Source organism: Electrona antarctica, assembly GCF_951216825.1.
Source record: "Electrona antarctica genome assembly, chromosome: 7".
Taxonomy (NCBI): Eukaryota; Metazoa; Chordata; class Actinopteri; order Myctophiformes; family Myctophidae; genus Electrona; species Electrona antarctica.
Window position 1 is genome coordinate 5,092,611 of NC_136812.1, and position 25,133 is coordinate 5,117,743.

Genomic DNA, 25,133 nt, shown 5'->3' on the forward strand with positions numbered 1-25,133 from the left:
TTTAAAATGTTTTGTTCCAGTACAGAGGCTTTGTTAAGTCACTTTATCCTGTAAGTTGAGCTGAAGCAACAGAGTGATATTTATTTTAACGATACATATCACTTACACCCTCCTCAAAGGGGTTTTCTCCTGTATGAATCATCATGTGCGTATTCAGTACATTCGGTTGATCAACGCATTTCCCACAAATGGTACAACTATAGGGTTTTCCCCCATATGAGTCTTTTCAAGTCGACCATTTCAATAAAGCCTTTGCCACAATATACATGTACATTTAAAGGCTTTTATCCTGTATGCGTCATCATGTGTTTGTTCAAATTCCCCTTTATACTAAAGGCTTTACCACAATATGTACAAATAAAAGGCTTTTCTCCTGTATGAGTCCTCATGTGTCTTTTCATGTTACCCATGTCACTAAAGCCTTTGCCACAATATTCACAGGACAAGGGCTTTTCCCCTGTATGTGTCATCAAATGTTTGTTCAAATTTCCTTTTATATTAAAACCTTTGCCACAATACATACAAATAAAGGGTTTTTCCGCTGTGTGCGTCATCAAGTGTGTGTTCATATTTCCCCTTCGATTAAAGCCTTTGCCACAATATGTGCATTTAAATGGTTTTTCCCCCGTATGAATCACCATGTGTTTCTTTAGACCAGAATTAAAACTAAAACATCTGCCACAAACTGCACAATTAAACGGCATTTCCTCTGTATGCGTCATATCAAGGACTTGGGACAGCTTGTTGCTCAAAGACAATGTTTGTCCTGCCACATTTTGTGATTCCAGGTTGTTTAAAGCTGTCTGATCTTTCCTGGTCTCCCCCCACTCGTCACCGTCTCCAGTGTCATATTCTGAACAGTGTGAATAGGGAAGCTGGACATCACTATTCGGTTGTGATGATCCACAGTCCTCTGCATCTGCTTGTGTTTTCACGTGTTCATTTGAGGTGCCGGCCACTACAGGCCACCCGTTTTCATCATCATCTTCCTGTTTCACTGCTAGTAATGTCACTGTCAACGCGTCACCCTCCTCTGGTGTTTTAAGTAGCTCCTCCTGTTGATCTTTAATCTGTGGAGGCTCTGGTTCCTCCTGGTCCAGGCTGGAGCTCCTCTCCTGCAGGTCCACTGAAACATCTTCATACCCAGGAAACAGTGGTTCATCTAGAAGGAGACATTTTGTTGAAAACGGGCCACTCCTGCAATCCTAGACGCCAATCAGCAATCAGGATATAATATAAAACTATAACAGGAAGCTGTGAAAAATGCATCTAGGGAGTGTGCATACAAAGTTATATAGTAATAGTAAAAACATGATTCGGCCTGTTATAGCGCCACCATGAGGTTGATGTGAAAAACCTTAAGTGGAGTAGTAGGAATGTGTATGCATAAATGTTGATATACAGTAAACAGATAATGGATGGAACAAGTCTTAGATTTGTTTTACAAAACTTTATTCAGTCTTCAATCACTTTTATAAACATGAATCTTATTACCTTGATTTGTTTTCTAATTCCTTCCCCTAATTAAGAATTTGGTGATCTATTATTCAAGTGTAAATCCACTCTTCTAGGTTTTGGTGATATTTACCATTCACTGTTCTAGAGCCTGGCATATTGGAGGACATTATTTGACCTTCCTGACAACATTATGGTATCAGCAATGCAGCTGATGTGTCCTGATTTTTGTTCACATTTTACAACCAATCTACAAGCTCACAGTGTGTCATGTAGCAATGTGTTGAGAGCATTTTAAATAGGGCTTATATGGTTAAATAAAATTAAGTTGTTCATTATAAAATTAATGATGACTATTATTTCCATATATTGTAAAGTGTATATTACCCATTACACTTATTTTTGTGTAATCTGTCATAGCGTTATTTGTGTGTTTGCTTATAATAGTTCACCATTGGTCAGACACCCGCAATTGGTTGTCTAGGACAGGGGTTCCCAAAGTTGTGGTCGGGTCTTTTCAGTATAAGTCATTATTTTGGCTCATCACAAATATTTTACACACCTGAATAGAATCAACAGAATGAGTGAAATACAATGAAAAAATAATTACTACAAATATATTTAACCACAATTGTTACAAAACCCCTACATAGCCCTAGGCTTAATAAATTGTGCGGACAAATGTGCATAAAATTACCGCTGGGTTAAGTTGGGGCCGTGAGTCCATGGAAGAGTTATTTTGATGTTCAGGGGCTGGAAAGTTTGGGGGAACCCATGGTCTAGGACAGTGGTTCACAAAGTGGGGTCCAGGGACCCCTAGGGGTCATTGAGAGAGTTCCAGGGGGTCCCCAGCTGAATGATAGATTAGGACCCAAATGGACCCTTATGGGTCTGTAACTCACAAATGGTTCCATTTGTACACTCTCAGGGTTAAATTAAGTTTATATTTTCAAATATAAATTGGGGTCTCAAGAGATAGACATGCCATTAAATGGGGGACCATAGACTAATGCATGTCAAACTGCGGGTCCTTGAAATTAAACGGGTTTAGAATCACTCCTAGAGCCCCGTCATATCTTTTCAAATAGGGGGTCCGCGGGCTAATCAGTGTCAATTTGGGGGTCCTTGACAATGAAAGGTTTGGGAACCACTGGTCTAGGACCATGGTACCATGTGGTGGAGAAGCACAATAACTGAGTGACATCGCTGTCCTGAGGCACAGCAATAATACATGTATATCCTCAAAACAATCTGTAATCATAGGACAGATTTTTCTAAGCAGCATGCACAATTGTATGCAATCAGGGGAGAGAACCCATTGATCAGTTTAAAATGTTTTGTTCCAGTACAGAGGCTTTGTTAAGTCACTTTATCCTGTTGAGCTGAAGCAACAGAGTGATATTTATTTTAACGATACATATCACTTACACCCTCTTCAAAGGGATTTTCTCCTGTATGAATCATCATGTGTGTATTCAGTACATTCGGTTGATCAAAGCATTTCCCACAAATGGTACAACTATAGGGTTTTCCCCCCATATGAGTCCTCATGTGTCTTTTCAAGTCGACCATTTGAATAAAGCCTTTGCCACATTCCGTACATTTAAATGGCTTTTCTCCTGTATGAGTCATCATGTGTTTGTTCAAATTCCCCTTTATACTAAAGGCTTTACCACAATCTGTACAAATAAATGGCTTTTCCCCTGTATGAGTCCTCATGTGTCTTTTCAGATCAAGCATCTCAGCAAAGCCTTTGCCACATTCCGTACAATTAAAGGGTTTTTCCCCTGTGTGAGTCTTCGTGTGCCTTTTCAGGTTACCCATTTCACTAAAGCCTTTGCCACAATATGCACAAGACAAGGGCTTTTCCCCTGTATGTGTCATCATATGTTTGTTCAAATTTCCTTTTATATTAAAACCTTTGCCACAATACATACAAATAAAGGGTTTTTCCGCTGTGTGCGTCATCAAGTGTGTGTTCATATTTCCCCTTCGATTAAAGCCTTTGCCACAATATGTACATTTAAATGGTTTTTCCCCTGTATGAATCACCATGTGTCTCTTTAGACCAGACTTTAAACTAAAACATTTGCCACAAACTGCACAATTAAACGGCATTTCCTCTGTATGCGTCATATCAAGGACTTGGGACAGCTTGTTGCTCAAAGACAATGTTTGTCCTGCCACATTTTGTGATTCCAGGTTGTTTAAAGCTGACTGATCTTTCCTGGTCTCCCCCCACTCATCACTGTCTTCAGTGTCATATTCTGAACAGTGTGAATAGGGAAGCTGGACATCACTATTCGGTTGTGATGATCCACAGTCCTCTGCATCTGCTTGTGTTTTCATTTTCACATGTTCATTTGATGTGCCGGCTACTACAGGCCACCCGTTTTCATCATCATCTTCCTGTTTCACTGCTAGTAATGTCACTGTCAACGCATCACCCTCCTCTGGTGTTTTAAGTAGCTCCTCCTGTTGCTCTTTAATCTGTGGAGGCTCTGGTTCCTCCTGGTCCAGGCTGGAGCTCCTCTCCTGCAGGTCCACTGAAACATCTTCATACCCAGGAAACAGTGGTTCATCTAGAAGGAGACAGTTTGTTGAAAACAGGCCACTCCTGCAAACTTTAGACGTCAATCTTTTTTTCCTTGGCCTCTAGGGAGTGCGCATACAAAGTTATATAGTAATATATATAGTAAAAACATGATTTGGCCTGTTATAATGTAACCATGAGGTTGAGGTGAAAAACTTTAAGTGGTATTTCTTCCTTGGTGTAGTGGGAATGTGCATGCTTAATTTCACAGCCTTTACTGTTCCTAATACATGTTAACGACATGACATCAGCTTGTGACTGCAACTTGTTGCTGTTCACTGATGACTCAGCACTGCTGGTCTCGGACAGGAACAAACTGCAGGTTGAAAAGGTGACAATATTATCACACGGAAAGATGAAATTACCTACCTACAGTAGGTTCCATCCTGGAGGCAAATCTTTCCGGTGATAAAATGGCCACCAACGTAATCAAAAAAGTCAACCAAAGAACAAGATTCCTATACAGGATCTCCTCACTGGTCAACAAAAACACAAGGTTTCTTCGACTTTGCATGCACCTCCTGGTACCACCGCACATGTAAGGACCTTAAAACACGGCCCCAGGATTCCCAAAACAAACTGGTCAGGCTACTACTTGGCCTCACTCCCCGAACCCACCTCACCCCTGCCCACTTTGACAGGCTGGAATGGCTTAGGGTTGACGACAGAGTACAGCATCTTGGGTCAATGGGTCTGGTCCACAAGATTCACTACACCACCAAGATACCCATGTACCTGTCTAAATACTTAATGTCAACAAAGTCCACACCCACAACGCCAGAGGGAGTTCAACACACCATGTGCAACCCAGATTAGGTACAAACAAGGGACTAAATTAATTTCGCTCCTATGGCACCAACATGTGGAACGCCCTATCAACAGTCATTAAGACATGCAAATCCCTTGACTCCTTCAAAACTGCTCTCAAAGGGCACCTACGGACGGTTGCAATTCAAAATGCCCCCCCCGTAACATCTGAATCCCCCACCCACCCCTTTTCCCCATCACTGTATGTTTCTTTTCCCTTTTTACCTCCTCTATGATGATTTCCTGTTTTGACTATATAGTTGTGTATATTCGTACATCTTTAAATGTTTTGATGAATTGAAAATGGTGGGCCCTATTGTAAACAAGTGTAATGCTTTATGGTGTCGTCCACTCACAGTTAACAGTTTTTGTATTGAGTTGTACTTGAAATGTTCTGTAATTCTGCAAAACTGTTAATAAATCAATCAATCAATCAAAGTTTTAGCCATTTTATTCTAAATAGGCCTTTAGATGGGGGCGACTGTGGCTCAGGAGGTAGAGCAGGTCGTCCAATGATCCATGGGTCGGCGGTTCGAATCCCGGCTCCTCCTGTCTACATGTCGAAGTGTCCTTGGGCAAGACACTGAACCCCAAATTGCTCCCGATGTGCTGGTTGGTACCTTGCATGGCTTCCGCCGTAATCGGTGTATGAATGGGTGAATGTAATGCACAATCTATGTAAAGCGCCTTGTATAAAGGCGCTATATAAATGCACCATTTACCATTTTAGATGTCAACAGATCTGTGTTGATCATAACACTATAAATAGTGTACACTGATATGCGTGATGTATGGATAAAATCTGTGCGAGTAATATAAAAGAAAGGTGTTTTGCAAAATCGGCCTCATGGTGGTGCTATAGCAGGCCGTTCGGAAGAATTTGGGGCACAGGTTAGTCGTTGGCATCCAGGGAGCGTGTGTGCAGAGTTTGGCATCGGCCGGGCCAACAGTGCCGGATATTAGCTGTAGTGTACATGGACGGACAAAACAGACTCTCTCCCCATCAAGTATAGAGAGCATGTGTATGGATTTGCGTACAATTTGGATAAAATATAAAGGAGTAACAGTGTGTGGGGGTCCTCTCCTTTGTTTCTCAAAGATACCATTTTTAGTATGTGTACTGTCAAAATAAACGTTTTGCAAAGAATCTGCCTCCTGGTGGCGCTATAACAGGCCCATGTGGGAAAACATTGGTGCAGAGCAGAGGTCCTGCTCCAGCATTAAGGGAGTGTATGCAGTTTGGCTGTGATCATGCCAACACACTCTCACGTGCCTTGTGGAGACACTAATGGCACAGGCTACATGATAGGCCTATAACATGCACAAACACACCATGGTTCATGATATAGTGGTCTTTGTTTGCCACCTTGAGGTTAGCACATGCAATTGCAGTTGAATGTTACTTTATGTCACTGCAGGGCAGGCAACACACTTCTTACTGCAATGAATGGCATTTTTTTTAAATTAATGGCATTGTTACTTCCCACACTACACTACACTCATGCTCAATGTCATTTGTCAGTCTAGCAACTTAGTGGTTCACAAACTTTTTACCTCAAGACCCCGGGGCCCAAAGTAGTGAAAATAGCAGATCTACAAGCCCACGCACATCTCGTCGCTTATTGTAGATGGCCATGGGCTATTTTCAATACGTATTTATCGATGTGTCTTTAATGTATGGAATTGTAATTATTACATTTGTTGAAAATGACATCCCCGGGGAGGGGGAAATCTTCTGAAATCTCTTTTTTATGTAGGAAAAGAAAATGGATTGATTGATTTTTTTTATTTCACAGTATGCAGAATGTGTACATTTCAAACGTAAGCACTAGCAATACTGTACAGGGTACCACAAAAATCGGTCTGCGTCTGTGATCCCCCAACAAAGGGTCCCAATAACGACTCAGGAGTCACGGTGAAGTGTTGTTGGAAGTAATCAGTTGTTTACATCTGATACAACCACATTTGAATGTCAGTCGAGGTTAAAGACAACCCCAGACACTATTTTTTACACATTATGTTAATTTCATGGACCTTTCCCCGTTACATTCCTTGCAAACACAGACACCAGGCATGAAAACACTTCTAGGAAATTCAAGAGCTGCTGGTGTTTCAATGGTTCTTATGCTAATGACTATTGGCTACCTCTCTGGTCTGGACGGTACCAACCTGTTTTATGTAGTTTGACGTCGGGTTTTAAAACCACGTCCAGGATTCTCTGTTGCTGCTCGATCTGTTGTTTGGAGCTGAACGCCTGGTCCTCGTATTCTGTTATGATTCTCTCCACCACCACGAAGATCTCCTCGGCGGCTGCACAGAGCCGCTCGTTGACGAAGGACTTCAGTGTTTGTAGTAAAGCCATGGTTAATTTAGCACAATTAATTAATTGTTAGTGACATTAAAACAAGTCAGAGCAGCTAACGTTATAGCTCTCGTAGGCTAGCTCAACACAACAAAGCAACGGGTCAAATTATACTTCCTGGTTCGGCTATGACGTCAGGTCAAAGCTGATCAGTGGTTCCCAAAGTGGGGTCCGGGGACCCCCATGAGGGAGTTCCAGGGGGTCCCCAGCAAAACGATAGTTTGCATGGAACCAAATGGACCCATATGTTATCAGGGGACTGTAACTCAGAGAGTGTACGGGTCCATTTGGTTCCATTTGTACACTCCCATTAGTAAAATTAACATTGATTTTACAAAATAAATTGGGGTCCCAGAGATAGATAGATTGATTTATTAACAGTTTGCAGAATTACAGTACACAATTACAACTCAATACAAAACTGTTAACTGTGAGCATTACACTTTACACTTGTTTACAATAGGGCCCACCATTTTCAATTCATCAAAATAAATGCCATTAAATGGGGGTCTGTAGACTAATGTATGTCAAACTGGGGGTCACTGAAATTAAACGGATTGAGAATCACTGCTAGTCTTCTCTTATGGGGGTCCCTGGCTATATCTATGGTCCCTGACATATATATTCCTACAGACCTATTCATCGTGGAGGTGCTGCCACCTGCTGGTGGTGAACGTCCGTAACAAATAGCAGACACAACTTGATGAGACTTCCTACGTGTTGTGAGCTTGTAGATCTGCTGTTTTCAGCGTTCGTTTACCTTAGGTCAGTTTTGTGCCTGTGATCCCATACAGTGGGAAGTAAAGTCCCATTTTTGTGTCACAGACCCAATACTACAACTAGTCACATAGCGTCGTTTATACATGGTATAAAAAGAGTACAAAATAGCAGCAATTATTTTAATTGCAGTCACTTTTGGACAAATGGCAGCAATTTTTTCCTCAAATCAAGCCTATATTTAAGGCAATAATGTCCCCGCAGATATATGCAGTCTCTGATGACGTTTAATTGCGTCACACTGTCGCGCCTGTAGCCCAGGGCAGACATATCTATGGTTAGCATTTATTTGTCATTTTAATTGTCATTCCCTGTGACTAAATCATGGCTTTACTACAAACACTGAGGTCCTTCGTCAACGAGCGGCTCTGTGCAGCCGCGGACGAGATCTTTGTGGTGGTGGAGAGAATCATAACGGAATACGAGGACGAAGCTTTCAGCTCCAAACAACAACAGCTGCAACAACGAATCCTGGAAGTGGTTTTAAAACATCCTGACGTCGGATTCCGCACAACAGGTTGGTACTTATTGCTTGGTACTGTTACTGTAGGTCACTTTGATTATAACGTATAACACCAGCTGCTGGTTTTACTCCGTCAGTCCCCGTGTTTTCATTTATGTTGTGCTCTGTCTTGTAAAGATCATAATATTGTCGCCCCCACCTACCCTTCCCCTCACATACCACCATAAGCTATATGTTTTCTTTTCCCATATACCTTCTTTATGATGATTTTCTGTTTTTTGGCTATATATTTGTCTCTAATTGATGAATTGAACAAGGTGGACCATCTTGTAAACAAGCGTAGTGCTTAATTATATGGTGTCGTCCACTCACAGTTAACAGTTTTTTTTAGAGTTAACTTGTGCTTGATATCTGCAAACTGTTAATAAATACTTCAATCAATCAAACCGATTAAAGGAGAGAGTGACATCGATGTTAACCCTGCAATACAGTTGCAAAACGGCAACATCTGTATTTTATTTATAAAACACTATTATAATAATCAATTCAACTTACCCATATACAAAACAACAGCCATTAGAGTTAGCCCTATAATGTCTGTGATCACTTACATCATCTACATTTAACCATATTTAGAACTCATAGTAGTGAATTCGAAGTAGTTTAGAGACATGAGATTGTTTAGGCAGGGACTCATTATCGTTTGGCATTCGGTTCGCTATTTAATATCATGCTGGATTTACAGTTTACACACTGTTTTTCCACATTTTGTTGGCATAGGAGTTGCCTATAGTCGCATACTGTACTTTTAAAGGGTAGGCCTAAGGCCAATTTTGCAGAGGTTTGGGTTGTGTAGTTATAGGATACCGTGCCATGATGTAACTCCAAATGTGGACAATAAACAAATTATGATAAAAAATGCTCCTCATTTACTTACATTGGTCGCTGAAACGGCTCTCAAAGTCACTCTTTCAATACATAAACATTGACAAACACAAACAAGGTTTATTGATTCAGACAATAAAGACTATTATGTCTGAATGTCCATATTTTTGAGTGGTGTAAACACTCCTACAACTGGCTTTGTTAGTCTGTCTGTCTGTCTGTCTGTCTGTGCTCAAAAAATGAGCATGGTTGCTATGTTCACCCAGTTCACCCGGGTGTGATTTAATTACGTCAGACATGATTTCATTACGTCAGACAGGCTATATAAGACCTTACACCACTCAGTTCACACGGGTGTGATTTTTTCTTTTTGAGTGGTGTAAACCACTCCTACGACTGGCTTTGTTAGTTTACGTGTCTGTCTGTCTGTCTGTTCGTAAAAAATGAGCATGGTTGCTACGGTCACCCAGTTCACACGGGTGTGATTTCATTACGTCAGACATTACGTCAGACCACAGCTGATCAGGCTATATAAGAGCTTACACCACTCAGTTCACACGGGTGTGATTTTTTTTTAATAGAAATCGGTCCATGTTTTTTCCTAATAATAATAAATGGACAAATCAACAGCAAGTTAACATTTTATTAAAACAAATAAAACCACATGAGTTTTGGTGATGCTCTATGTTGTCTCAATCAACTTTGTGTTTGTTTATGTACCAAAAAGATTGACTTTGAGAGCTGTTTCAGCGTACAATGTAAGTCAATGAGGAGCATATTTTGAATTAGCATTCAAGCATTAACATTTCTAATTAGTCCTGTGACGAACAGTCAAAAAGTGCTTTAGTTTTCGAGATACCCCTACCGGGCTTAGGACCAAACACAACATAGTTTTTCCTCATCTCTAAGGCCTCCCATACATGAAATGGATTCTTGTATAAAAATATTTTACTGCAAAAGTGGTGAAATTGATATTTAAAGTTATACACCCCAAAGTAAAAATACAGCCTGTCCGTCTGGGGATTAAGGCATATAAACTCATGTAGATTCACAATGGAAGCTCTGAGAGGTTTACAACTTGGCATACCTGAAGCCAGGACATCCCTCTACATTCTAGAAAAAGAATAATGTCAATATGTGAATGTAAATATGAGATATAGACATTTGAACACATACCTACAATAGGCGGAAATGTAAATCTATGTAGAGTGTCTTCTTTACTTTGTATAGTGACTCTGACATGGATTGTCATAGCAACACATATGAGGGCTTGTATGGAAGGTGTGGTTCTGCTGAATCGAATGTGTAACTGTAGCTTGAATACTCGTGGAGTTATGGCACTAAACGTATATGGTTTCCCAAATGGGAGGAAATAAAGCAGTCCTAATGAAATCTACAGTATCAAACAGATTAGTTTTATTTTGACTTCACTTATGCAAGGGTGGTGAAATTATAACAAATTCACTTGAGTAGAAGTCCCTAAAATATATGAAATGTCACAAATGAAAAATTGTGAAAGTATATATGCAGCTTCAACAATAGTAGGCTACAGAGAGAAATGCAGCCCTACAATAGAACTACCTAACTATTATTTAGCACACCTGGATGAGGGAAACCAAGCTCAATGTTATCCTCATACCAGCAAGTCATTCATTCATGTAGAGTTGATATAATCATTTAACATGTTTGCTTAAAGGGTAAGACCACTTTTGTAGAGGTTTGGGTTGTGTAGTTACCTTGCCATGATGTAACTCCAAATGTGGACAAGAAATCAAAAATAATTTCTCCAGTGATTAGAAATTGATAATTCAAAATATGCTCCTCATTGACTTACATTGTACGCTGAAACAGCTCTCAAAGTCACTCTTTTAGTACGTAAACAAACACAAACAAAGTTGTTTCAGACAATATAGAGCAACACCAAAACTCATGTGGTTTTATTTCTTCATAAAAATGGTAACTTCCTGTTGATTTTACTATATGAAGATCTGGATCCGGATCCATGGATCCAGTCCGGGTTTTCTTCTGAATAAAAATGGACAAATCAACAGGAAGTTAACATTTTTATGAAAAAATAAAACCACATGAGTTTTGGTGTTGCTCCATATTGTCTGAAACAACTTTGTTTGTGTTTGTTTACGTACTAAAAGAGTGACTTTGAGAGCTGTTTCAGCGTACAATGTAAGTCAATGAGGAGCATATTTTGAATTATCAATTTCTAATCACTGGAGAAATTATTTTTGATTTCTTGTCCACATTTGGAGTTACATCATGGCAAGGTAACTACACAACCCAAACCTCTACAAAAGTGGTCTTACCCTTTAAGGTAAAGTTGTATTTAGCTTCACCGCATCTGCATCGTATTGCCTATGGCTTTCTTCATAAAAGGTAAATCATTGCAAATATTTTGGAATATGAAAAGGATATATATTTGGAATAATGGCAAATCAAGTAGCTATCTGACCTAGCTTTAAGTTCCATTTAGTGTAACATACTAACAGAGCATGTCCAGTAGCCATTGACAATAGTAGAGCCCTGACACTGTAGACCTTAGGGCGAGAAAAGGGTGAGGTCACATGCACGCATCGGCCTGGGTGACAGCAGACTGCTGGGCGAGCGCTGGCGCTTTGGCATGGGGAGTCAGATCAACATATGGAATTAATTCTGTACTGGCCATATTATATGGCCAGTACAGAATTAATGTATTAATATATATGGCCCATATATGGAGCGTGTCTTGAGTATACAGGGATTAATGAGGTCAGATCAACATACAATATGGAATGTCAGAACAGGTCAGCTCCATATATGGAGATCTAAGGGTTTGAGGTTTGAGGTCAGATGTAGAGTTGCTGGCCAATATTGATGACATCAGGGATCTCCATATATGGGCATTCTTATATATGGCCTTAATATTGATGAGGGATCTCTATCCCTGATGATGTCACAAGGTGACTATAACTAACTGACTAACTGACTGACAGTGACAGGACATTTATGTTTTCATAGTAAATGTGATGTGTGGTCGCTATTACAACATGGTTAAAAAAACATCCAAATACAAATAGAAAAAGGAAAGTGACACGGTCAATAATGTCAAAACCTCCGCAGTAGAAGACCTTCAACACTGAATGTTGCTCAACAGAGAAATTATGCTGATGTTCATAAAACCCTGGCTCCATATACCAACACTAAGCTCTCGTAACCTGATCGTATGAAGATAAATATCATACAATATATAACCTCTGACTGGGAGTTATAATGACATACTGAAGACTGAGCTCTGAGGAAGATGTGATGATGGTCTAAATACAGGAAAATCCTGGAAACTGAAGGAAAATCTCATACATTACAATTTGAATTGTAGATTGAGCTGAAAGGTCTGATGTGGTATGCTCTGAAAGTGTGCCCATGGGATATGCACTGATAGAAGCTGCACGTCCAAGAAAAGAACCACACCCGTGTGAACTGAGTGGTGTAAGGTCTTATATAGACTGATCAGCTGTGGTCTGACGTAATGTCTGACGTAATGAAATCACACCCCGTGTGAACTGGGTGACCATAGCAACCATGCTCATTTTTTGGTACGAACAGACAGACAGACAGACAGACACGTAAACTAACAAAGCCAGTTGTAGGAGTGGTTTACACCACTCAAAAACAGAGCTGTAGAGCTTCAGATATATTGATGAAGAAAATCATGGACCAGTGTCTTCAGTATGTCATCATAACGCTTAGTTTAGTGTCATCATTTTCATTTAATTAAATTAAAATAGGTGAACATTTGGTCTGCTGTTCTGATTATTTGTTTTGTCTGGCAGCTGCTTTATTTCCTTTAGAGGTTTAAGGTAGCTTTTATGATGTTTATATAATACAAGAGCAGCCGACGATACAACTTCATCAACCTTCATTGTCTCTGTTACTATTATCAACCTTATTCAGTCTTCTTGATGAGACTGCATGGTGCAGGCATACTCTCACTCTCAACATTTGCTGTTCTGACTGGTGTAGTTTGCTCAGCAACATGATACATGATAAGATATCTTTAATTTGATCTTTAATCATCTCTCTGTTGAGCACCATTTAGTATGTGTTGAAGGTCTTCTGCTTTGGGGTTTGTGACATTATGGATCTTGTTTCTTTACTTTTTCTAAATGTTTACCACAGACAAATACTTCAGGTTCAGAATTCATCAATCAACTATATTGTGTCCGACCGTACACTACTATAGTTAGGTACTATGCACAGTAACCATGCTGTTACAAGTGATACTAATGAACCATTCTGGTGAAACAGAGTCTGGGCTTTTCTATTATGCTACTGGACAGGATCTGTTACACTAAATGGAGCTTAAAGTTAGGTCACTCCAGCTAGCTAAATAGCTACTAGACTTGACAAGGTTCTTCTGCTCTTTTCACATTCCAAAATATTTGCTGTGTCAGTTTATGAAGAAACCCATATAGGCAACACGATGCAGATAGAGCAGATGGAGACAAATACTGTAAAAAAAAATATTATGTAAAATTATATCAACTCCTACAGAAATGAATGACTTTAATTGCATTGTTCCATAAATCTTGTCTTATTAATACTGGTATAACTTAAGAGGGACACAGGACATGGGACACAGGACATGGGGAAAATATGAGAATTGATTGTGTTTGTTTTGTATAAGGGATGTGAAAAGTTACTGTACATTGCTTTTCTAAATAAAGTAAACAATAAAAAATGAAAATTGTGAAAATTGTGGAGGGCAGAGATCCAGGAATCCTGAGTTGGTGTTTGCTAGACTCTCGCAGTAACTAATGACTTGCTGTTATGAGGATAACATTGATCATTGAGCACCCTCATCCAGGTCTGTGCTATATAATAGTAGTTCTATTGTAGGCCTGCATTTCTCTGCAGTATTGTTGCAGCTGCAATATTCTTTTCACAATTTCTCAAGTTTGGGATTTCATACATTTTGGAACTTCTATTCAAGTCAATTTGTTATAATTATTCCACCATTGATAAGTGAAGTCAAAATAAAACTAGAAAGGTGCAATTCTGGGAAATTGCAAGTGTGGTTGCACTGACGTGAGTCACAAAGCATATAGGGACCTGGGAACTGAATTCCGTCTTACCGTTTGTATTCTATATTGTGATGTCATGTGAAGCATGACAACAGTGACAACAGTGTGTGAAGCATATGACAAAAAGCTTCACTTTTCTGTTGTGCAAAAGTTAACACAAATCACACCTGTGTGAAGTGAGGGGGGCTAATATATTAAAGTCTAACTCATGTTGATTAGGTGATGTAATGGTGATGTGAAACAAACGGTGTAAACACATTAAATGCCATTAACAATAAAGAGACAATATGACGCAAATGTTCCCTTTATTGGCAATGGCGTTTTAAAAAAAAACATTTAACAAAAAAAAACATTAAACCTCCCTCAAAAAGCACCTTGCTGGCAAAAAAATATCGGACAGAGAACAATAGTGTGTTGGTGTTGCCTAGAGCAACCACACTAACTAATACTGTCGATTTCATTAGGACTGTTTTATTCCCCCCATTTGGGACACAATGTACGTTTAGTGCCATAACTCCACGAGTATGCAAGCTACAATTACACAATTGGTATTGCTGGATACAGTAGAACCACACCATTCCTACAAGCCCTCATATGTGTTGCTATGACAATCCATGTCAGAGTCACTGCAAAGTAAAGAAGACACTATACAGATTTACATTTTCGCCTATTGTAGGTATGTGTTCAAATGACTATATCTCATATTTACATTCACATATTTACATTATTATTTTTCTAGAATGTAGAGGGATGTCCTGGCTTCCAATATGCCACATTTTAAACCTCTCAGAGCTTCCATTGTGAATCTACATGAGTTTATATGCCTTAATCCCCAGACGGACAGGCTGTATTTTTTTGTTTGAGGTGTATGACTTTAAATATCAATTTCACCACTTTTACAGTAAAATATTTTTATACAAGAATCCATTTCATGTATGGGAGGCCTTAGAGATGAGGAAAAGCTATGTTGTGTTTGGTCCTAAGCCCGGTAGGGGTATGCCAATTTCTGGGGGCCATTGTCACAGTACTAAATTACTGGAGTACTGACTCCACCCCAGCTATTGACATGCTGATCTGATGACACTAGGCGTGTGCATGTATTGTGACATCATTGAAGGAAGAACAACTCTAATTTTCACTGGACGGGAATCCTCACAACAAAAGTAAAATGCCTGTAATATTTTTGTGGTGATCATTAGAATGTCTACAACATGTACATAGGTTATTATTGTGAAAGATATCCCCCAAATGTAAATTAGAACAATGGGGCAATGTGGTAGGTCTCAGTTATACGTGTATTTTCCCCACATTGCATTCTCACTCATTCTGGCGTCCAAACCACAACAAAAGATGGGAAACGGGCAAGGGATAAATGCAAACACGTAGAATTTTCTTAAATAGAATAAACAATAATTTAACTAAGATAAAGCAATAGCCATAGCAAATCAAACAAACAAACAATATGCTCTGGATGGACATGCTTAGGTGTGGCCCAGCTGGAAGAGAAAGAAGCACTGGGAAAGGTAGCCATTTTATAGTGATTGGAGACCATGGCCAGCTGCCACTGTGACGCACACAAAATGTATGGTCACATTTATGTTTGTATTTTATTTTGTTATGATTTTGAAGATGTTATTTGTTTTTGTGAAAAGAATATTGCTATATGAGCAAGAATGGACAATGCATGAGCAAGATTGGACAATGCATTTATATCTTGGTTTATTCCAAGCTCAATGACACTACACAGTGGAACTTTCCTAGTGTTTCCACCACTAGGGGGCAGTGTGGCGACTCGCTTCGTTTTCAGAGGCACTTGTTGAATGGACTGACCCACTTCCTCATTCTGCATGAGGAGGCTAAAAGGACAACACCGTCGTCACCTGTCCTATTCATTTTATTCCTGTTTTATCAGGTTTGTACTGCACAACAGACTCTTAAACTGCACACAGTTGTTGCCTATGTTTTATTTTACTTTAGAGATCGTTTTTGGTGAAGCTGAATATACTTTTGAGTGGTTTTGTGACCCAAACAATGTGCCGTTTTTCCATGTGCTTCTAAAATGGTGGTCCTGTTGTGTTTTGGTGAAAATGAGGGAAGACTACGTTTTTGGGGCTCCAGATCATTCCAGTTTTGTGTCTTTAGCTTAGTAATACTGTTCAGAAGTATTTTTGATGAACAGAATGTTTGATTATAAAACGTTTTTGTATCATTTTACATTTTAATGCACTTTAAGCATTTAAGCATTTTAGTACTATGAAAAACGTTTTGCCTACAGCCATTTGAAACTCAGTCCTGCACTATGATAATTACTTACCTGATGTTTAAGGGATATATATTTGTAGCACTATGCTAGGCTGCTATTTACAATGCATAATGAATGTGCACTAATGTCTGACACAGACATTTAAAGGAACAGTCCTTGTATTTTTGTGGTATGATAAAAACAGATGCTGGTGGTTATGAAAGTAACTAAAAGAGGTTATTTGTAACTAAATGTGAATTTAAATGTGAACCCAATGTGATGTCATGAAAAAGAGAATATTGTGACTATGTTATATTTTGATCGATGTATTGATTTATTGAAAAAGAAATGATACAGAGAAAAGAAATATATTGAATTGTGAATAAATAAATTGATTCTGCATGAGGAGGCTAAAAGGACAACACCGTCGTCACCTGTCCTATTCATTTTATTCCTGTTTTATCAGGCATAGGAGGGCTTCCCAGCAGCAAAACTCATCTGCATATGGGTCTTACAACTGAGACCTGTAACACCACCACTCCCCAGATTACCAATATACTTGTGAAATGTGTACATGCAGTGAGATGTATAAACACTAATGTACTAAAGGTATTTATTTATTTTCATTTCAGAATGCCACACGCAAGGAGAGAGCCTTGCTTCACTGCAATGGGGGAAGTGTTGGATATTGTACTGAATGGAGAGAGTGATGTGGACAGTGACTTCACTGAAACTGATGCAAGGGATGTGATGGATATTGTACTGAACGGAGAGAGTGATGTGGACATCGACTTCACTGAAACTGATGAGTCGGATGAAGAGGCCTGTGGAGAGGAGTCACAAGAAGATTACTACCCAAGAGATGCACACATTCAGCCGCCCCGACCGGCCAAACACGCAAAATATCAGTGGCAGAAGAAGAACTTTGTCAGCCCTAATACAGACTTTGCGGGTCCATCTCTGACTGAAGATGTGAGTTCTCTCCACACACCACTACAGTACTTCCGTCGGTTTGTGTCCGAAGACATGATTGACTCTCTGACGACAAGCACAAATGTGTACAGCCTTCAAGCAACGGGAACGTCAGTTAACACAAGTAGAAAAGAAATTGAGCAAATGATGGGCATGTATCTGAAGATGGGCCTTGTACGGATGAATGGATGCCGAATGTACTGGGAAGCCGACACACGAATCCCAGCTGTAGCCGATGTGATGCCACACAACAGATTTCAGTCTTTGTTGACCTCGTTACATCTAGTTGACAACTTGACGGTGCCAGAGAGGGCAAAGAAGGACAAACTCTGGAAAATCCGACCATGGCTGAATTCGTTCAGAGAGAAGTGCCTGCAGGTGGTTCCAGAAGAGCACAACTCTGTGTATGAGACGATGATTCCATTCAAGGGGAGGAGTGGCGTCGAGCAGTATATGAGAGGCAAGCTGACCACACCCTGGGGGTTCAAACTATGGGTCAGAGCGGGGACCAGCGGCATGGTGTGTGACATTGACGTTTACCAAGGGAGCAGCGGTGGCATACAAGCCAAATCTGAACGTGGCTTGTCAGGGGATGTCGTCATGAAGCTTGCTTCAACACTGCCAAGCGGTCAGAACTACAAGATCTACGCAGACAACTTCACACCTCTACTGGTAGAGAGTCTCCTTGGTCGCGGCATCCACTACACGGGAACAACAAGACAGGTAATGACTACAATGAAATCAAGCCCTAAGCTTTTTGTGTTGCTTTTTAGTATTGCGTCTGTGTATGTGCTTCTGTACCATTACTAATAAAACCATTCAACCACTCAGGTCCGCCCACCAAACTGCAAGTTCTCCCTGAGAGCCCGTCGCTGGTACATGTACATCTTCTGGCACACCATCACCCTTGCTGTGGTCAATGCCTGGCTCCTCTACAAACGCGACTGTGAAGCTCTCAAGGTCCCACCGAAAGACGTCCTGAAACTCAGAATCTTCCAGTCAAGGCTTGCATCCTCTCTCATTCTGGTAAGAATCAAGTTATGTTTAGCATGTGTCATTTCAATGGTTGCATTATATATCAGACTTGTATCCTGATGAATCTTTGACAAGTACATTGATTTATATGTATTCTGTTCTAATCAGGTGGGCGCTGCAGTCAAAATGCCAAAGAGTGAACAGCCATCTTCAGCTCAGAAGAGACAGCTGGAAGAGAGTCCGAACTGCGCTCCACGCAAGGCACCACGTCAACACCGGCCGTCAGATGTGCGCCACGACCAAGTTGGACACTTCCCGATGAAGACAAAGAAGGGGCGCTGCAGGAATAGTGGTTGTTCGGGGTACACCATCGTACTCTGCCACAAGTGTGATGTCCGTCTGTGCCTTTCAGGTGACAGAAACTGTTTCTGGGACTATCACTGCTAAACAAGCATGCAATTGTAAATGGTGTTCAAAGTGACTTGCAGTCACGGTGAGAGGGGGCTTTCATTTTGCGGAGCAGATGTGATTTGTCAGGAATTGGGACTTGGGTGGAGTGCTGTTTGCAATGCAAATCAGAGTTTGCCATTGCCGTTTCTTTAGTAAATGTATTACTGTTTTTTTTTTTTTTTCATTTTGTTCTTCGGGTGCCTGAGGAAGGACCGAAACATTGCTTAAATAAGTGTTCATAGTGTGTGTGCAGGTCATGATGTACTTTTTGTGGGTTTTTGTGAATACTTGCCTACGCACCCTGAGCCGATCAGGTGTGCATAAGACTTTCCTGTTCTTTTAATAAAATCACAATTCTTAAAAATATGGCTTATTGATATTATTCATCATGTTTGCTGTTCTGAGGCCAACTATTATTCATAATGTATACTGTTCTGAGGCCAAATAATTAACCATATAAATGAAGTTATTCTTCTAGGTTAAAACTGAATCCCTAAGTGAGCTGTATGTCATCAATGATGTCTCTCGTCGATAAGGTCTACTGTCAGACAGACAGCATTTCTGACTGTAAAGTAATACATGACACAGTGCGTATATCCATAGCTGGCTGAGCGACTTCATACCCTCTATCCATTTATTGCCTTTGCATAAAACAATATTTGTTATGTAGTTATAACCCACATGTTACTGATTAAAGAGAATGTTAATATTATTGTTATTATTGTATACACACACATGGCCCTGCTGCTGCGTAAAACCCCTGCATCCCCCGTAAATCGAGATCTCTAATTATCTAGTTTGCTGTGTATATAAATTATGAACAATATGTAATGCATATGCACTGTAGCCTATACTGTATATACAGGGTCTTCCCTAGCTCATGGCATTAGAAGGAGTTCTCCTTAATGCTATGGAACTATCGATCCCTTGTGCGTGTGCCCTCTCTCGTCTTTAGTAAAAATATATATAATTATGGATTTATGGAGTTGAAAGCCTACTTTCCTTAGTGTGAACACTCTGCGATCCCATGTCTGTTTTTTTACTCCTTGAAATTGCATATATATTTTTTACTGATACAAAGATGACATAAGAATAGATCTTATACAATTAAAGTATAAAAAATGCAGGCTCTTATAGATGCGTGCTCTTTGGTGATACAGGTAAGACATCCTATATAGACCCTGATGAAGACCTTGTAGGTCTAAACTATCTGTATTTTCCACCCTTTGGGAATTAAGCAGTACTACTTTGAAAGGGGGAAAAACGTTTTAGTTCACAACTTCAGAAAGTAGTTGTTCTCTGGTGACATTATCTCCTCTCCTTTCCCCCCCACCCCTTATTGTGCTTAAAGATGTTTTGCCAGAACAGCAGGAGAGGAGTCCCAGTCTGATCCAGGAGGAGGAACCAGAGTCTTCTCCGGTTAAAGAGGAACAGGAGGAGCTTCTTCTAATTCCAGAGGAGGCTGATGGGTCGACAGTGACACTGACATTAGCAGCAGTGAAACATGAAGATGATGATGATGATAATGATGATGAAAACAGCGAGACAGAGCCTCTAGCCAGCACCTCAACTGAACACATGAAAACACAAACTGATGCAGAGGACCGTGGATCATCACAAACAATTTGTGGAGTCCAGCTCCTCTCCTCACACTGGTCTGAATCTCGCATGGAAGACAGCGATGACGGGGAGGAGACCAAGGAAGCTCAGTCAACATTGACATTACTTGATGGGAAGGCATGGGGTGACTCTATTTCAGGTAAGAATAACAATCACTTTATCAGTACTAATCTAAAATAGTTGGTGATCTCTATTAAAAAAGAATATAAAACATATTTGCATGTGTTTGCAAACTGAGTACCACGTGGTCAACCTCATCTGATATATCTTGTATGTGAAGTAGGGATGCACTGATGAGACATTTTGGGCGATATCGATATCCGATATAATTAATTGCTGTTATGGCCGATAACCGATGCCGTGTTTTGAAAGCTTCCCCAGAAAACACTGATATAATTTGCAGCCTTCATCATAACAAAAGGCTTTTTCAGGCTTTTTTGCAGTGAAATGAAACCAAAGCGTTACAAAGTAAAACACGCACGCTTGGTAAAACAACGTTTTACAATGTCCAATTCAAATGAGTTTTATTGGCATTAGTAAACATGTGTTTACATTGAAAAGGCAAGTTTCAAAATAGAAACAGTTTAAGAAAATGGTTAAAGTACAGTTGGAGGGGTGTACAGCATTGTGTTAAACCGAGCTATGTCACATTGTGTCGTTATATATAATATATAGCCTACAGGGTAGCTTTTAACAAATAGTCACTTTGGGACAATTAGCAGCATTATTTCTCAAAACTATTTAAATAGTATACAAAAAAGCCTCTGATTTAAAATGTGTTTATTTGTGCAATAGGTCTAGAGGTCTACTCGGTACAGACAGTAGTCCTTAGGCTGGTCGTATTCGCTTGGCTAAACTTCTTTTATTGCAACAGTTCACACATCTTGCTGCTCTGTTCGCACATTGTTGTATTTCTCCTAGTAGGTGTAGGAGTCTTTACATTTTGTGTGCATGCATAGTCTGTCTTCCCTTGGGTCTGTCGGCCTTTATTGCAAGACTGTGATCACAGAGTCAGTACCTAGTCAAGGCTTCCGTTAGTCTCTGGTCGTTCACCATGCTTAGGTCTTCTGCCAATACATATTCTCTATTTAGCTAGATATTCCATTTAGCTTTGGTTTTAGGTGGTCTCTTTCCAGTATGTCGGGTAGCTTTCTTTTTGTTTTATTATAATCTGGTTAAGTCCAAAGGGGTTTCCGTCTGGTAGCTGTGCTTGCGTTTGTGCACAGAGTCCTTGGAATAGCAGACCTTATGACTGCCAGAGTTAAATTCACACGATTGGGAGCGGTTTCACTAACTTTGGACAATCATAGAATATTATTCTGCCCAAGCCCAAGCTGATCCCACACGTGTTCAATTGGGTTGCTGTCTGGACTCACGGCAGGCCATTCCATCCTCGCCACTCCCAAATTCTGGAGGTACTCTGTGATGATCATGGCTCTGTGGGGGCGAGCGTCATCCCGTTCCCAGATTCTGAAGATATAGGATCACCACTTGCTCCAGAATCTCATCCCAATATCTCACTGCATTGAGATTGCCTTCCGTCTTGCCTGTGAGAGAGATACCGCCCCATTCCATGACACTGCCCCCATGGAAACATTTCACACGGTCAGCCTCTGCGTATCGTTGTTGCAATTAAAGGGGAGAAATGATCGACCAAAGTTACGTTTATTTGTGTTAACTTTTCGTGAGGATTTATCACATTTCATATAAGACGGATATGGTCTCAACACTTTGACCAAAACACGGACATAATATGGAACCACTGGATGAAAAGATAAGCTACAAAGTATAGGCAGAAATGTGTAAGTTAATTTGATGGTTTTTCTCTCTTTTACATTTTGCCTAGACTCACTGCACCTTCCTTTGTGTAAAGAGGAGGTATCCCCTGAACGGCAGGAGAGGAACCCCAGTCTGGTGGTACAGGAGGAACAAGAGCTTCTACAGATTAAAGAGGAACATGGGGGGCTACTTCAAAGACCAAGGGAAGCTGATGGGTCATTAATGGCAGTGAGAATTGATGACGGTGATGCAAATGGAGAGACAGGGCCTCTATCCAGCACCTTAACTGAACACATGAACACACAAGCTGGTGTAGAGGACCTCCCTGCACACTGTTATGAATTCCACACCGAAAACGGTGATGATTGGGAGGAGACCAGCAACGCTTTAAAGCCACAGAAATCACACAATGCTCAACGTGTGGAAGGACAAACTTTGTCTTCGGGCGACAGGCTGTCACAGAACCTGGAATGGTCAAAACCAACCTTATCCGCAAGGAGTCACACTGGGGGGAACGGGCATGAGAGGACGAATGCAGGCGGAACCCCCTTTAGTTGTAAAGTTTGCCAGAAACACTTTAGTCTAAATGGCCACCTAAAGAGACACATGGAGTCTCATACAGGGTTAAAGCCCTTTAGCTGTACCGTTTGTGGTAAAGACTTCGCTCAAAAGAATAATCTCACAAGACACATAATAACGCATACATACTTACCCTATAGTTGTATAGTTTGTTGCAAAAGCTATGGTCTAAAATCACAGCTGAAGACACACATGCAAACTCATTCTGCAAAACCTCCAAAACCCTTTATTTGTGCATTTTGTGGCAAATGCTTTGGGCAAAGCTATGCTCTGAAAAGGCACACACTGATTCATACAGGGGAAAAACCATTTAGTTGTTCAGTATGTGGCAAATGTTTTGGTCTAAAGCATGATCTGAAGAGACATATGGGGATTCACAGAAGATAAACCTTTTATCTATTTTATTTCCAAAGAATCTGATGTTACACATGTCATACAAAACAGATTCATGATAATGTATTCTAATCAAATAATTACATATTAAATCATGGATACTAGAGCAGAGTGTCATGTTTTTAAGTTGGGCAATATGGTTCTCTTTCATTAAGTGTTAATGGAATCTACCTTTTTATGCTTTAATTATTTCCATTCTTCATGAATAAAATCACCACATTTATTTATTTATTTATTTATTTGACAGGGACAATGCTCATTAATCAACATTTCAGTTTTCACTTCCATGTAAATGTGCCAGAGTTAGCCATAAGCTAATTTTCATCTGTAGTCCCTGAGCAGGCTCTTAAAATGGTAGTAAAACTAAACATACAATGACACATACAGTACAATACAATACAATGCAATACAATACAGATAAAAGAAGGACAGAGTGTATAGTGTGCCAGCACACAACACCATGCGTTGATGCCATGTGTGCATGTGCCAGCACCCAACACTATGTCCATACAAAAACACAATACAATACAGATAAAAGAGAGACAGAGTGTGTGGTGTGCCAGCACACAACACCATGCGTTGATGCCATGTGTGCATATGTGCCAGCACCCAACACTATGTCCATACAAAAACACAATACAATACAGGAACAGATCAACATGGTACAGGGGACAGAACAACTGTGAAGTGAAAAAATGACACCGGTGATGAATACTAAATAGTGCTGATAGTTACTCATGATTACAGATTTGATTTGTTTTTAGCCACCTCTTCAGGTTAAATTTGAAGGTCAAATAGTTGGAGGTCTCTCTTACTTCTGTAGGGAGACTGTTCCAGTGATGGGAGGCTCTAACAGAGAAGGCTGTTTTACCAAACACACTACGTCTGATTGGCACTTCACAGTCTCCTCTGGTAGTTTCCCTCGTTGTTCTATCACCACTGTCCCTTCGATATATGTACTGTTTCAGTGGTGGAGGTGCAAGTCCATTTAAGATTTTAAAAATGAGACAAGCATCTGAAAAATGTTTGAAGCTGTCAAAAGTAAATAAATTGTACTTTTGAACTATATGGCAATGGTGGTAACGGTTGGGTTTATGTTCAACCTCTGTGTGTGTTCCCCTAGAGACAGGCCTTAAGACGAATGTCTTTTATACAGAATTATGCTGTGAGTTGCAATACATTGTATTATCTGTATCAATATTTTAGCTTTTCTTTGATAAATAATTCTCATATTTTGATGAATTCACATAGTTTGTGCGACCTTGACAACATGTGAGAAAGGACGTTTCTCTATAGAACATTTGAAGACCAAAGTGCTTTCCATGAAACGGTAAGCATTAAAACAGTAATACACACAGCATAACTAATGGAAGAATACAGACGGTGGCCAAATGGAAAGGTCTTTAGCTTAATTTCTAAAGAACAATCGTAACAGACGACATTCTTCTCATACTGGTGCGATAAGTGATGTCTTCACCGAAAATAGGCAAGCTACAAGCTTGTGGTTTGTGGCTAGTGGATCAGCAATTTTGGGATAATGTTTTCCTCGCAAAATGGTTAACTGCACCAGTTGACATCCAAAGGCCCTGTTCCCTCATCCCCACGCACACAAAGAAGGGTTTGTGTTTCAGTAGGTATTTCACCAAATCACCATGGAATAGTTCCATGGCAAATAAACACATCTATTTGCATACACAGCTGTTAAATCT

General features: G+C 40.1%; 3 protein-coding genes across 4 annotated transcripts in view; 2 read left to right on the plus strand and 1 right to left on the minus strand.

Moving 5' to 3' along the window:
• Window positions 1-2,430: 2,430 nt before the first annotated feature.
• On the minus strand, window positions 2,431-7,301 carry LOC306926463 (uncharacterized protein). Its single transcript, XM_079505770.1, has 2 exons — window positions 7,025-7,301; window positions 2,431-4,037 (listed from the first exon to the last, which is right to left on the minus strand). Exons 1-2 carry the CDS (start codon window positions 7,215-7,217, stop codon window positions 2,863-2,865), a joined length of 1,368 nt encoding a protein of 455 aa, XP_079361896.1. The 5' UTR covers window positions 7,218-7,301; the 3' UTR covers window positions 2,431-2,862.
• A 925-nt stretch (window positions 7,302-8,226) lies between these two features.
• Window positions 8,227-25,133, plus strand: part of LOC306926621 (uncharacterized protein) — a 30,451-nt gene continuing 13,544 nt past the window's right edge. The window contains exons 1-3 of one of the 2 annotated variants that reach the window (XM_079505977.1): window positions 8,235-8,511; window positions 20,405-20,812; window positions 22,520-24,357. In XM_079505977.1, the coding sequence (XP_079362103.1) occupies window positions 8,319-8,511; window positions 20,405-20,812; window positions 22,520-23,418 (1,500 nt within the window). In that variant the 5' untranslated portion in view covers window positions 8,235-8,318 and the 3' untranslated portion in view covers window positions 23,419-24,357. Of the gene's footprint in view, window positions 8,512-20,404; window positions 20,813-22,519; window positions 24,358-25,133 lie in introns of those variants that run through there. The other variant, XM_079505978.1, reaches the window with a different exon arrangement.
• LOC306927243 (piggyBac transposable element-derived protein 3-like) lies at window positions 17,326-19,154 on the plus strand (the record flags this gene model as incomplete). The annotated part of the gene is made up of 3 exons (XM_079506953.1): window positions 17,326-18,351; window positions 18,460-18,654; window positions 18,772-19,154. The coding sequence occupies 3 exons, from the start codon at window positions 17,326-17,328 to the stop codon at window positions 19,048-19,050; spliced, it is 1,500 nt and encodes a 499-aa protein (XP_079363079.1). The 3' UTR covers window positions 19,051-19,154.